The sequence below is a fragment of the Sinohyriopsis cumingii genome, chromosome 2 (assembly GCF_028554795.1).
Source record: "Sinohyriopsis cumingii isolate HCF-2022 chromosome 2, ASM2855479v2, whole genome shotgun sequence".
Lineage (NCBI taxonomy): Eukaryota > Metazoa > Mollusca > Bivalvia > Unionida > Unionidae > Sinohyriopsis > Sinohyriopsis cumingii.
The window spans coordinates 82,971,551-82,985,302 of record NC_142962.1 but is presented as its reverse complement, the minus strand read 5'-3'; the positions used below and the strand labels follow the sequence as shown (position 1 = coordinate 82,985,302).

The 13,752-nt window shown below is 34.6% G+C and overlaps 1 protein-coding gene across 4 annotated transcripts in view; it reads right to left on the bottom strand.

Moving 5' to 3' along the window:
* The window catches only part of LOC149805292 (G patch domain-containing protein 2-like), an 88,794-nt gene extending 75,081 nt beyond the window's left edge, over positions 1-13,713 (bottom strand). Inside the window, exons 1-3 of one of the 4 annotated variants that reach the window (XM_089949207.1) lie at positions 13,332-13,502; positions 6,771-6,965; positions 3,962-4,678 (exon numbers count right to left, since the gene is read on the bottom strand). In XM_089949207.1, coding sequence (XP_089805333.1) covers positions 3,962-4,659 — 698 coding nt within the window. In that variant the 5' untranslated portion in view covers positions 4,660-4,678; positions 6,771-6,965; positions 13,332-13,502. Of the gene's footprint in view, positions 1-3,961; positions 4,679-6,770; positions 6,966-10,793; positions 12,039-13,331 lie in introns of those variants that run through there. The other 3 variants (XM_089949214.1, XM_089949198.1, XM_089949201.1) reach the window with 3 other exon arrangements.
* Between the last annotated feature and the right edge of the window lie 39 nt (positions 13,714-13,752).

Sequence of the window (13,752 nt, the reverse complement as noted above, 5' to 3'; positions counted from 1 at the left end):
TGCATCTTCACAGATCTCATGATTAAGCTTGATGGTGTACTCATCCCTTTAATTGGAGAAACATAAAGATCTTGCCATCTCTGTCTTGAACCTTATGGATGAATTAACTCGTTAAGGTTACTTGATTCTATGATTGGCTTCAACTTGCTGTTAGACAGTTGATACAGAACAGCCTTGAACAGAACCCAGAGATTGTGGTTTTCGTACAATCTCCACCACCCATTTGTTGATGAGCCACTGCTAAGAAATTCTGTCCTGATGAACTGATGGAACATCTGTTAGAAAGGAGAGAAGAAGAAAGATGAGGGGGTGGGATAACACAAATATGAGGCCCCTCTGATATGAAGGAAGTCACCTATTTGTTTTGTGGCAATAGCTTGATCCAATGTGATTGAAACTGCAGGAGTATGGCAGTGCCAGATAGCCTGCATGTGGGTGGTGGGGGTGTTAAGTCAGTGGTTGGAGACAGGAGGCATGAGGGTGGAGAAACTTCATTTCTTACCTCCCCTGTAAGGGTATCTCATAGACTGGCTTGACTTCCGTTTGTCATGGCAGGGACAGCTGGTTTTTAATACAATACAGTTGGAGTAGCAAGACTGAGGGTTAATTCTTGAGCGGCCTGCCTCCAAACTTCTTCAAATTTGCTCCCAAACAGCAACAGCAAGCCAACTGGAGTCCTCCTTAAAGCCAGAGTGTTATTGCCCTTTTTACTTCTAGTGACGTAGAGTGCAAACATGTGTCACAGCATATAAGTTGAGGATTTGCAGAGGCAATCAACACATTTGCCACCGAATGGTGAGTTGCTCTCTTAATGACCCGAGCGATTCAGGTCCTTGACTTTCAGGCATGTCATTTGGCTGAGTTTTCCAGGAAGTCAGAAAATTACCAAGAAGGCCAAATCCAACATTGAAGAAATGGCAACAATGTTCTGAATACACTTCAATGTGGTGAGAAACACTCTAGCCAATCCCTATTTAGCTATTGAGACAGGATATGTTTTATGTCAGTCTGTGGAGTCAATACTGGGCACCACTGTGAAAGTAGTACCATCTACAGGTATACTGATGCCATGTTAGATGAGGTTTGTTTTACTACACTGTTGATACTGAAGCCCAACAGAAGTGCTTGGAACTGGTACCTTTTTCTGTGATAACCAAAGCACAGGCATTTGCAGGACTTGACAATGGAGAAATTAAAATTTAAAACAAGCTTGAATCTAAAAGATCTAGGCTGATGGAACATTCATTTCAGTAGATGGACAAATGGAGAGACCCTGCCATTTCCATTTTGAATTTGGGAGCTTTGATGAAATGATTAGGTTGCTCAGGTCAATTACTGTTTGTAACCTCCCACTGCATTTCATGAGCAGGAAAAGTCTGAAGTAGAAACCCCAGGACAATGGGTTTTGCACTACCTCTACATCCTAATGCTCTAAGAAAGTATAATCTCCTTCTGTAGTGTTTCTGCCTTCATGGGATTGCTGGGAGTGTCAGTCATGAAGGGTGCAGAATGAAAGTATATGACAGACTTTTAAGCATCTTAATTTTTTGCACTTTAGTGAATTTGTTTTTCAGATTCAGATCTGAAAGGATAAGGAAGATAATGTGCAAAGATAAATGGTATGTATATACATGTAGTTACAAAAATACACAAACAGAGAAGGAAAAAATATCAATGCACCTGCAATCTAGAAAGAGTTACTGATAGAAACATGAATGACAATAAAGAATGGGAACTAGATAATGAATAATAATGCCAATTATTATAAATAAAGTTTGAATAGGAGACCTAGTTTTTTTTAGATGTCCTATGAACTATCTTTATAAAATGCAATGTGCTTACCATATTACCATAATGAAGCAGCAACAAAGTTCAAAATATCATCAAATGCACTATAAACTGCAAAAATATGTATCACTCTTAACAACATTTACTGTACTACCAACACAAATATGTCGATGGATGAAAATACAAGTTTAATCCAATAGATTCCAAGGAGGCCCGTTGACAGTGTAAGTGAAATTTAAAAACTTATAACATCCAGGTTTATCCAAGGTCATCACCTAGTGGGATAAGGGGAGCTAATCTATAAGTGTTGGTTCCCTTAGTCTATATCGTGCAAAGACAAGAAAAAAAATTCAATAACTTTAAATTTCCAAGTGCTCATGATTAAACCTATATTTATCAGTATAGATGCATCCTGGATAACACCTTCTGTGTAGAAAAAAAAATAATATGCAGAGGCATTTTCTGGATCTTCATGTGGATGAAACATGTGCTTTCAAATATGCACCAAAGAGTTACATGCTAATATCAGGCTGAGTGTTCCAAACTCAAGTCTGTTAAAAAGGACTGAAATTCCATCAATAAACAATATCTCAGTTACAACTAGAATCTCAAAAGATTTTTTTTATATACTAAAATTGTACATTTGTTATCCACTAATCCTGGTCAGCCAGACTCATATATAGTCTATATTATTTTCATCCTTTCTGGTACCTAAAGTTAATATCATTTATATATGTTGCAAAAATTCAATTCACAAGTAAGTCTGAATAGTACATGTAGGCATTTCAGTTCAATTCCAATAGATGCTGATGCTGATGATGATAATGATGTATGTCCAAGAGAAATTACCACTATGGTATAATTTATCTAACATTTTGTCATCATTTCACAACTTAGCATTTTGCTTACCCAACAGATGGAAAGGGAAAAAAATTGGTTTCTTCCATCAGCAAACAGGGACTGACCATTTCAATTTCAGTTGGTGGGGAGGGGAACTGTGATATTCTCAAGCCAATATATGTTTTTTTTTGCTTCAAATTATGTATAGGATATGCCCTTTTTATTTTACAAATCTGAGCAAAATGGACTTTCATCAAGGTATGAGACAGATGGAACTGTTTCTCTGAAACATTATTCCAACCCCACCCCATCTCCTAAAATTGATTGGTCTGTTCCCTAATAACTGGCCCCATAACCATTTTGCTGTATTTTCTTTTGTGCAAGTTCCTCCAGACTGCAGGCCTGATAGTGATTTTTAAAGCTACACCATATTATGTAAAATAAAGTCACGTCACAGGCCAGATATGGGCATAGGTTGCATATGTGAGTACATGTTTACTTAAAGACATTTAACTTTGGATTACTACTGCTTTTAAATTCTACACTTCATATTTTCTTCAATTTATTTTGGTAGGAATGTTAATCACAGCTAGAACATCCGTTCTGTTCCCTAATATGTTATCATTACCTTATTATTATTGCTGTTTACATGTAAATTGCCAACATATTATCATTTAATGTTAATGTGTATAAAGTAATCAGTATATTATACCCAATGTAAGCTGTCACATTTGTTTCTTTTAACCTTGATTTTTTATTGGTAAAAATGTATGCCCTCATTGTTTACTTTAATTAATTTGATTTTCCTTTTCAATTCTACTTGCTTGTTTATAATTTGTGAAAAAAAGTATGCATCCCTCCCCAGTGAAACATTTCTAGCTAAAAAAAAAAGTGTTGTTTACATTGTTTACTTGTTATTGTTTAGTATTGCATACTTGTTATTGTTGATAAGCAGCAGGAGAGACATGAGTGAAAAATACACATTATGTGTATTCTGATTGGGTAATATTTATCAGATTTTGATGGCTTTTCAAGTTTCAGCCAATCACCAAGTAAAACACAAGCATACAAAAAAGATATGTTAGAAGAAACTGATGATGTTTCAACTTCACTTTGGATAGGATCTGCAATTTTAAGATGTTTGCAGGTCCAACACTGGAGACAAAAACATAAAAAGTGTTAAAAGAAAGAAATTTTCATGGTTACTTTGCTGCATACATGCTATGCAAGTTATATTATAATTTGTAAAGTGTTCAGCACATACTGCAATGAAAGATCCGAATCTACACTGTTTACAGCAGATGTGCACAGGTAAATAATAATTAATACTTACATTGACGATAACGTATCCATGGTTTCATTCCCTTGACCCTTTTCTTCAGCAATCGCCTCATTCTCCATAGGCTGATACTCAGTCTTGGAACGAGTGTTGCGTTTTCGCTTTCCAACAACTACTGTATCATCATTCAGTTCTTTAGGTCCATCAACTGGACTAGACACTGGGAAACTGTGACACTTTGCTTTATGCTTGGTATACTTAGGTCTTAGAAGTGGAATGGAAGGCGAGGGCATGTTAGGATCTGGGTCAATAGCCATCGACTTGTGCTTCTTACGTCTTCGTTGGGGACGAACTGGAGAAAACGTTTCATTGACAGAGTCCGATTCTACTGACTGCAAATAGCTTCCCCTGATGGGTTTGGTGAGCTGAACAATCCGACGTGCAATACATAGATCATCTGAATCACTTTGTTGAGTCACATTTTCTATGTAATCCTTCAGTGCCTCATCTAAGCTGCTCTCTGAGGCTTCACTGAAGTTGTAGTTTTCAATAAGGTGTGACCTTCTCCTACGTTCTTTTCTTTTCCGTATGTTACGTCGAATGGTTCCAGATGTTGAGCATGTATCCATTTTTGATCCTTTTGATGCATCTTCAAGTGCAGCACTTAAGTCATGCACCAGCCCCTCCATCCTTCTGTTAGTGTTAGGAATAACTCGTAAATTTTGAAAGTCCCTCACTATCTTGCTCTCCATCAGGAATGTCACTTAACACCTATAAATATAAAAAGATATTAATTTTTTCTGATTCTTCATCAAACACATTTTTACAAGGTCCATTTATTAACAGATCATTTTAATTTACTTATGCCAATTATCAAGAATTTCATGGCTGTAACAGACTAAACTTAAAGACCTGATGAACAATTATCATTCTGTGGAAGCAACAGGAACCTTCCCCAATCCATGAACTTAAAGACCTGATGAACAATTGTCATTTTGTGGAAGCAACAGGAACCTTTCCCAATCCATGAACTTAAAGACCTGATAAATGATTATTTATCTGTGGAAACAACAGGACCCCTTCCCCAATCCATGAACTTAAAGACCCAATGAATGATTATCCTTCTTTAGAAACAAGATGACACCTTCCACAATCCATTATTTCAAGAACCCAATCCTTGTGTAGAAACAACAGGACTCTTCCTTTCTTCATCTTTATGGGAACAGATATTACTGGTTAAATATATCAAGCAGTACCTAATGCATTTCTCTGACCAATAATCTATGGCTGCAGAATAGCAACGAATAAAAATGTCTAAAACCATGTATTTTACCTTAAAAAAGCAAAACCAAATTCTTGAGATAATTACATTGTATTCTAATCCATATAAGTTCAAAGAGTTCAAAGCTACTGTGTCTATACTGCATGGGTGTTTTCTGAAATTGTGACAAATCAACTGACTTACTCTGGCATTACCTAATTTCATGTACAAATTCTGAAGCTAATTTATTTACTAACTGAAATAAAACAAGTTTCATGGCTCTTTGACTACACTACTGGTATTTGTTTTCAACTTTGATCAGGCAAGATATGGAGATTTATTCAGCATACACAAAATTAACCACAAGTCTCCCAGAATAATCTTTACAGACAGTACATAACTTAAAGGCAAAAGGCAAATTGTCAGATTCCAAGAGAAGAGGTGTATGTCATAATTATTAAACAATTAAACACCTGAATGAGCAAAACCTAAAATTGTTGGAAACTGTATTGGTTCTACTTCAAAATGTGAATGAGGATTCAGTCTCATGAGCAATATCAAAAGCATAAAGTCTAAAGAAACCGTTTATCCCTTAAGAAATTTACACCTGACATCCCAATTACCCTGATGACTTTAGTTGAAAAAAAACATATTTCAGTAAATTCTCCATTATTGTGAATGTTAAAATTTTCCTCTGAAGCAAGCATGTAGAATGAATAAAAGTATTCTGATTCTGATCAAATATTTAGAAAAATACAGGACACATAATGAAACAAAATTTCATTCATATATTTGTTGTAATTATGGTAACAGAATGAGTGATGACTTATAGGTTCTTTTCAAAGTAATCTTTGCTGGCTAAAGCTTTTATGTCCTCATCATAATTATGATGCATTGTTTCAGTAAATCTCAACTTATTTCATAGGTGTCATGCTAATCCATATAAGTATAAAGACTGGACCTGAATTTTCATAAAGCATTTTGTGCTCAATCTTGAATCTGAATGAATTCAGTCCATCAAAATGTAACATGCATTGCCATAAAATCTTCTACACTGAGAGAAGAAACTAACCATCAAAGCCACATACAAGCATTAGCCACTAACAGAAAAGAACAGAAACAGCTGAGCAGTTTTACTGTAAACCAATCAAACATTCTATAACAAATGATAATCAGTGCACTATCCAAAATGTCAAAATGTTGTTTCATAACAGCAATGGGGCATCAAGCCACAGACATGTAGCATCATGTCCAACCCAGTCACATTATTCTGACACCAGGCCAACCAGTATTAACAATAACCTCTTAATGCCGACTGCCAAGCAAGGCAGCTGCTAGTACCATTTTTATAAGTCTTTGGTATAACTCAGCTGGGTCTCAAACCTACAATCTCCTGCATCTGAGGTGGACACTCTAACCACTATGGCCATAGGAGAGGTCATTATATACGTACATTCTCAAATAAATCTGACAGATAAAGTTTATTTGATCAGGTCTTCAAACATCTCTTGGAAGATGATAATAATACAGTTATTGGTGGTATCTTTTTTTTCTAATTAAGGCGTACACTACACATATTTTGTTCTAAATGTGTTGACATACCATAACACAATACAGCTATTCATCAAGTGGTGTATGGGACTGCTGTAATCTCTACTGTACAGTACAAAGTCTCTGGCAATATTCATTGACTGTCCTGAATATTTTGTCCAGAAAATTAACATCGATTTAAGGACTCTGCAAGTTCCATGCATGTTGGAAGTGGTCTGGATACAGTTGGCTGCTTTATATCACTGCCTGCCAATTAAGAACACTTTTATAATAAAGTTTCAGTGTTTTCTTTTACACATAAAAAATTCTTTCTGCATATCTGGTGTTTGTTTTTTCTTTGAAAAAACTACGTTTGTTCAAAATGTATATGTACTGCTGTTGCTAAACTGGCCATTCTGATATAACTACCGAATTTTAATTTCTGTATGCTCTGGACAAGTTCCATAAACGATATGTTGCTTGATCTACCTGAATAAATAATTCACATCAAAAGTCCTTTTAAGGGACTGATGCTCAACTGGTCAAAAGGAATGTCCAGTAATTCATGATAAGAACCATTTTTCTTTTAATATTCTTTTAATTCTTTATATATATATATATATATATATATATATATATATATATATATATATATATATATTGCTAATGTTTATCAGAGTGAAACATTTAGATCATAATCAACAAATGAAATATTAAGGCAACTGATAACTGATATAATTTTTTATGTTACAACTACACCAATTCCCAATACCTTTACTTTGCCATTATTTAATTTTGTGTGTAGCTAGAAGGACTCAAGTTAGAGATTATACTTTTTTCTATATAAATTTATTCAGTTAGCTTAATTCCATTTCAAATCAATTTAATCTATTTTCCTAAATAATGGAAAAATAAACAAATGACCATATTCAAATTACCTTTCTTAATTTTCTCTTGAAGCAACACATCATACTACATTCACATTTTTGACCACTCCAGTGACCTATTGGTTAGAGGATCCACCTCAGATGCAGGAGGTCACATATTCTAACCCTGGCCAAGTCATACCAAAGACTTATAAAAACAGTACTAACAAATGTCACAAATGGTGCTCAACATAAGAAGTTAGTGTTAGGACTGGTCATCCTGGTGTCAGGATAATGTGACTGGGGTTGACATCATGCTACATGTCTGTAGCATGATGTCTCAGTGCTAGACGTTACTATAAACTGCCAGTGCACGTCATAGCAATATGACTGAAAAAATGTAAAAGCTACATTAAAAAAATCCAAATCACAAATTTTTCTTAAAAACATAAACATAACATAATTGTCATTATGTTCTGGAGGTTCCTCCATCACCCTCATTGATTTTGTAACAAGGCCCTTTGTCTTGATGCAATTATGTTCAATTCTGCGAGTTCACTGTTCCTTGAGATGCATAAATATATTCTATTAATAGTGGTGACACCATGAGCATAAAACTAATAATGTTCCATTGTTTTCTCATTTTTTTGGTACATGAGAATGTCTTATTCGATGACTGATTCAATAAATTCTGTGTTTGGCATTCTGTTTTTTTTTTTTAATAACAAAACTAGAAGCATCTATTATTTCTGTTGGCTAGTCACACAAGAATCATGATCATTTATAGACTTGCGTGTAGCACCAAAGAAATTATTATGCAAAGTTGAATCCAAAGAGTACAAACAAGATAATCTTTGAAAATGAAGGTATACCTATACATGACACTGAAAAACAGCTATGATGACATAAGATTAATATGAGTTCATATTCATTTGACAAAAAATATATCCCCAATTCCTCATACTAATTTTTAAATACAGGAGCTGATAATAAGTGAGTATTCAAAAGATTATATAAGGATCTTTAATATTATAATTAAATATGGTATACAATAACATGCAAGTGTTTCAACATCATGTAAGAAATTTTAATATGATGAATTAAAACTGCTGTGTAATGCTTATCAAAGAAGTGTCAAAGCACACACATGTACAATTATTCTTTTGATCAAAATAATAATTCTGCACCAACAACTGAGTAATAGGTGTCATAATCGCATGGACTGCCAAGATTTAACCTATGTGGCTTCACCTATTCCCATTAATTCATTAAACCCTGGCACCAAGTTTGAGCGCCAGGAGGTAGAACCCTATTTCCATGCTCTGTAGCATCAAGGTAATTTAAAATACACCAAAATGTGTGGTAATACAGAAAAGAAGACAAATGTCACTCTACAAGGATACAAAATAATCTGGACTTTATATTTGCATTACAAAATAGTGGGAAAAACATTTTTTTAGACCTGATTTTTTCCCACCAAATATTCGCCCCTTTTTGGAATCGGATTTTGTGACTGGATTTTAGACTTTTGGGCCTCAGGTTTTAAGACAGACCAGTCTGAACTGTACACAGACAGGCAAATATTTGCAAAAAGTAGGATAAGTTGGGGATTTCAAGTAAACAGTGTCAAGGACACGAAAAAGATGGGTCCAATAAGTAAAAAAAAGGAGAAAAAAGCCAACAAACAAACACAAAGAACTCCAACTTTTACCCTTCTGCACATGTGTGAGTGAAATAGCCAATGAAAAATTATGTTTTTAACACAACTAGGCATGTATCTAAATGGAAATCTCCTGGAGGAAGATTTATTTGTAAGAATTCAGAAGCAGCCCCCTAAGTATCTTTCCAGTGAAAATGACAAAATCTCCTGGGGTTAATGAGTTAAAATCACTTGAACTTCGTTTAACAGCTGGCACACTTCATGATACTCACTTTGCAAAAACATCGATCAAGATTAACGTTTTCTCAAAATGTCAATCTCATTACACCAGGTTCTTTCTCCGCTTTAATGTCTAAAAAGCCGACATTATTACATCCAAATGTATTCATGGTTGAAAGGTCAAATGTCTATATTTAGCGTATATGACATTGGGCCATTTCTACAACTTATTCAGCAGAAAAAAATGAAAACTGAATTTTTCAAAACGCTGAAAAACTAAATTAACAAACATATACGCTCACCTATGCCTACTTTTTAAATACTTTGGAGTTCTTTTTATGAGAATAATGGTAAGATGTGTGTGAATATTTGCGGAAAACCCATGAATTACGTTTTTTCAAAGGTAACCAATACCAGCAAGAATGGTAACTCTTCCCGGCACATGGGTACATACAAAATGTAAACAATGACAACAATACAACATAATTTGGGTTCAAAAACACACCAAAACATGATCGTATGAAAAGGCAGACGTTTATTGCAAGGAATCTGATTATACAGACGTACCGTCATTTATTATACCAAACTTATTACAAAATATTTGTACAACTTTTGTTGTATAATATATTTTCGAGGTTAGAGACCCAATGGGAGTATAACTCACTGACTTAGTGATACTAGATGTATTGATAATATGTATGTGATTGTGATCACCGAGATATTATCAATGTCAGGTCATCTGTTCTATGTACGATTCTTATCTAGAGACACTGGTATTAAAATTAAAATGTTGATGTTTAGTAGGGATGGAAAAGAGGTAAAAGTTCAACTACTTTTCAGACTTTTGAAGAATGAAAACAAATTCATTTAAAATTTTCATGCCATTTTTTGTGAATATCAATATTGTCATCATAAGCCAAGGAATAGAGAATCTATCTGTAGTATTTCTCCATTTAAACAAATACATAATCATAAATATTTCTTGAGAACCAGCTCAGTGCCAGTTTCTTCTCTATCTCTGATACCACAATGGTCTTTACTTCATGAACTATGTAATATTGTTCAAACAATGGTCATAATTATTATAAAAATATCGAAAATATAGGACATCCAAAATTTAATGTTGCACCATCCTAAGTTGACACTAGAGAAATCCTGTCTTACTGTAATGAAAACTTAGTGGAAAACCTTTTGTCATTGATTTTATATTATAGATATGAAAACTGGACAAATATATCTTATGATAACTAAATTCTAAAATAGCAATTGTTATTTACTAAATTGTGATTTCAGATCAATGTATATATGTACAAGAACACTAATGGATAGTGGAAAGATTACAGTCCTCACCCTCCTTGATTTGTCTGCAGCATTTGACACAATAAACCATGATATATTACTTCACCGTCTCCAGCATGTATTTGGCATTCATGATACAGCCTTACTGTGGTTCAAGTCCTACTTGGTCAACAGGACACGAATTGAATACACTCCAGCCCAGTTGATCTATGTTGTGGTGTTCCACAGGGGTCTGTTTTTGGACCTGTTCTCTTCATTCTATTCACTCAGTCGCTCTCAAGTGTCATAGATCATCATCCAGTGTCTCACCAACTGTACGCTGATGACACCCAAATATACAAATCTAGCCACCCAACTGAAGCTGATGCTACCATCCAAGGTGTAGAGAGGTGCATTTCTGATGTGAAATCATGGATGACATGTAACAAGCTGCAGATGAATGATGATAAAACTGAGGCCATTCTGATCACAACACAAAGACTTTCTCATTCACATCATTTACCTCAAACAATAAATATCAGCAACACCAACATTAAATTCACACAGTCAGTACGAAAGGTAGGTGTTACTCTGGACAGTACTCTCACATTGCACCAACATGTCATGAACATATGCAAGACTGCATATCTTGAGCTGAGACGCATCAGCTCAATTTGCAAATATCTTTCAGCTGATGCCACTAAAACACTTGTGTGTTCATTAGTACTTTCAAGACTGGACTATTGTAACTCAATTCTGTCTGGTTCATCTCAATATCTGCTCCAGAAACTTCAAAAAGTTCAAAACACAGCTGCTCAGATCATACTTAGAGTACCACAATCAGAGCACACCTCCCCGCTGCTCTGTACCCTACACTGGCTATCCATTCGATCAAGAATCAAACACAAAATTTGTTCTCTGTGCTATGTTTCACTGTCAGACTCTAGTCCAACATACCTATCCAACCTCACCCATGTGTACACACCAGCAAGACACTTACACTCCTCTTCTGACAATCATATACTCATTATTCCCACTATGAAAACAAAGTCATATGGACAGCATTCTTTTGCATACCAGGGCCCAGCAACGTGGAATGAATTGCCCACTGAACTTAGACACAAAGACACAGTGATCATATTCAAGAGGGCTCTCAAAACTCACTTATTTCGACTGCAAATAACAAACTTAAAGACCTAATAATGTTTCCTACCTTAAATATTCTCAGCATTTTTTTTTATGTGTTCTAATTTCATGGTGTTTGTTTTTGTAATCATATCATTATATGTTTCTTATGTTATAGGTGTTGTCTAATGTTGTAAAGCGCTTAGAGCTTCTAAAGATTAGGCGCTATACAAAGTCCTCATTATTATTATTATTATTATTATTAATGAATATGATCTATTGGTTTTAAGAGTAACATACAATTTCAACTTGGTGTGGCTCATGATTATGCTATTTCATGCAAAAATGTCAGGTGTCATGTGATAAAAAGGCACAGAAAGTCTTCAGAAGTACCTGGAAACATAGAAAAAGTGAATTTATTCTTAAAGCTGAATGTTCACAACACTTTTATATATAGCAATATGTAAAAAAAAATATGCAACTTTCAGCATAAAGTAACATGAGGTCAAGAATTTTCAAAAAATGACCAAAGACCATTATTAAAAATGGTGGATGGTACATGTGTTTGAATGCTTCCTGTGAATTTATTTGAAAAGATATCATAAAGATGGGTTCATTTTTGAAATCTGCACACTCAAGTTAAGCAGAAAACATCCCATTTTAAAAGCAACATATAATTTCAACTTGTGTATGACTCAAAAATATAGTATTTCATGCAAAAAGTTTGGGAGGGCTTGATAAAAAGGCACAAGGGGGCTTTTGAATTATCTGGAACATAGAAAAAGTAAATTTATTCTTAAAGCTGAATGTTCACAAAACATTTCTATATAAAATATATGTAAGAAATATGCAAATTTCAGCTTAAAATAACATGAGGTCAAGAATTTAAAAAATTGCCAAAGACCAATATTTGGTGGACGGTACATGTGTTTGAATGCTTCCTGTGAATTTACTTGAAAAGGTATCATAAAGATGTGTTCATTTTTTTAAAGCTGCACACTCAAATTATGCAGAAAACATTCCATTTTTATATATTCTATAATTATGAAAAAATCATCCCTTGTTGCTACTGTAATATGTGTTGTGTGAATTCAGTGATAAGGAATGAAGATCAATTATATCATGTTGAATTCACAAATTTATTTCTCTTAAATAGTCATTTACATCTTCAGTGAAAATTAGTCCTACAACGTAAGACCCGATAGTTTTGTTCCGGGGTGATAACACTAAAACAAAAACAACATGCGCTATGTCTTACATTGTATGACTACATTGCACATATAATCAAAGTTTAATCAAGTGGTGGGTATAGTACTGCAACTTAAGACGACATTGGGTGGGGGGAGGGAAAAGGCAAAGTTAACTCGAATATTGTCGTGGACATGGGAATTACATATTTTATCTCTTTCATCGCTCACTAATTGCTATAAAAGCGATTTCTGCGTATAAAAATTAAATGAAACAAGGTAGTGAAGAAACATTTACCTGAAACATATCTGAGGAAAACGAACATTATCAATAAAAATCCACCTTTAACCTAAAGAATGATCTACATTTTCAACCATTCTCGCCATTTTGTTTTTATCTCGCGTGGAAAGCGTTGGAAAACGAGATGTAACATTCTCATAGAACTATATTCTGCAATACTTTCTTTCATGTGGAACAATATGGCGGCGGAAGAGAAAAAGTCACAATCGGCTCATTCTCGGCCTTTGTTACTGTAACATATGTGGTGCACTCCGCCAAAGTCGAATCACCAAAAGCATCAAACAACTTCCGAGGTTATTTTACCATCTGACGGAAATGGCCGAGCGATGATCCAATAGGTGAAGTTTGCGACTTGCCTTTAGCCTGCTTCCCTGCCATTATATATTTCTAGCTTGTAAGTAATTGACTAAATTACAGT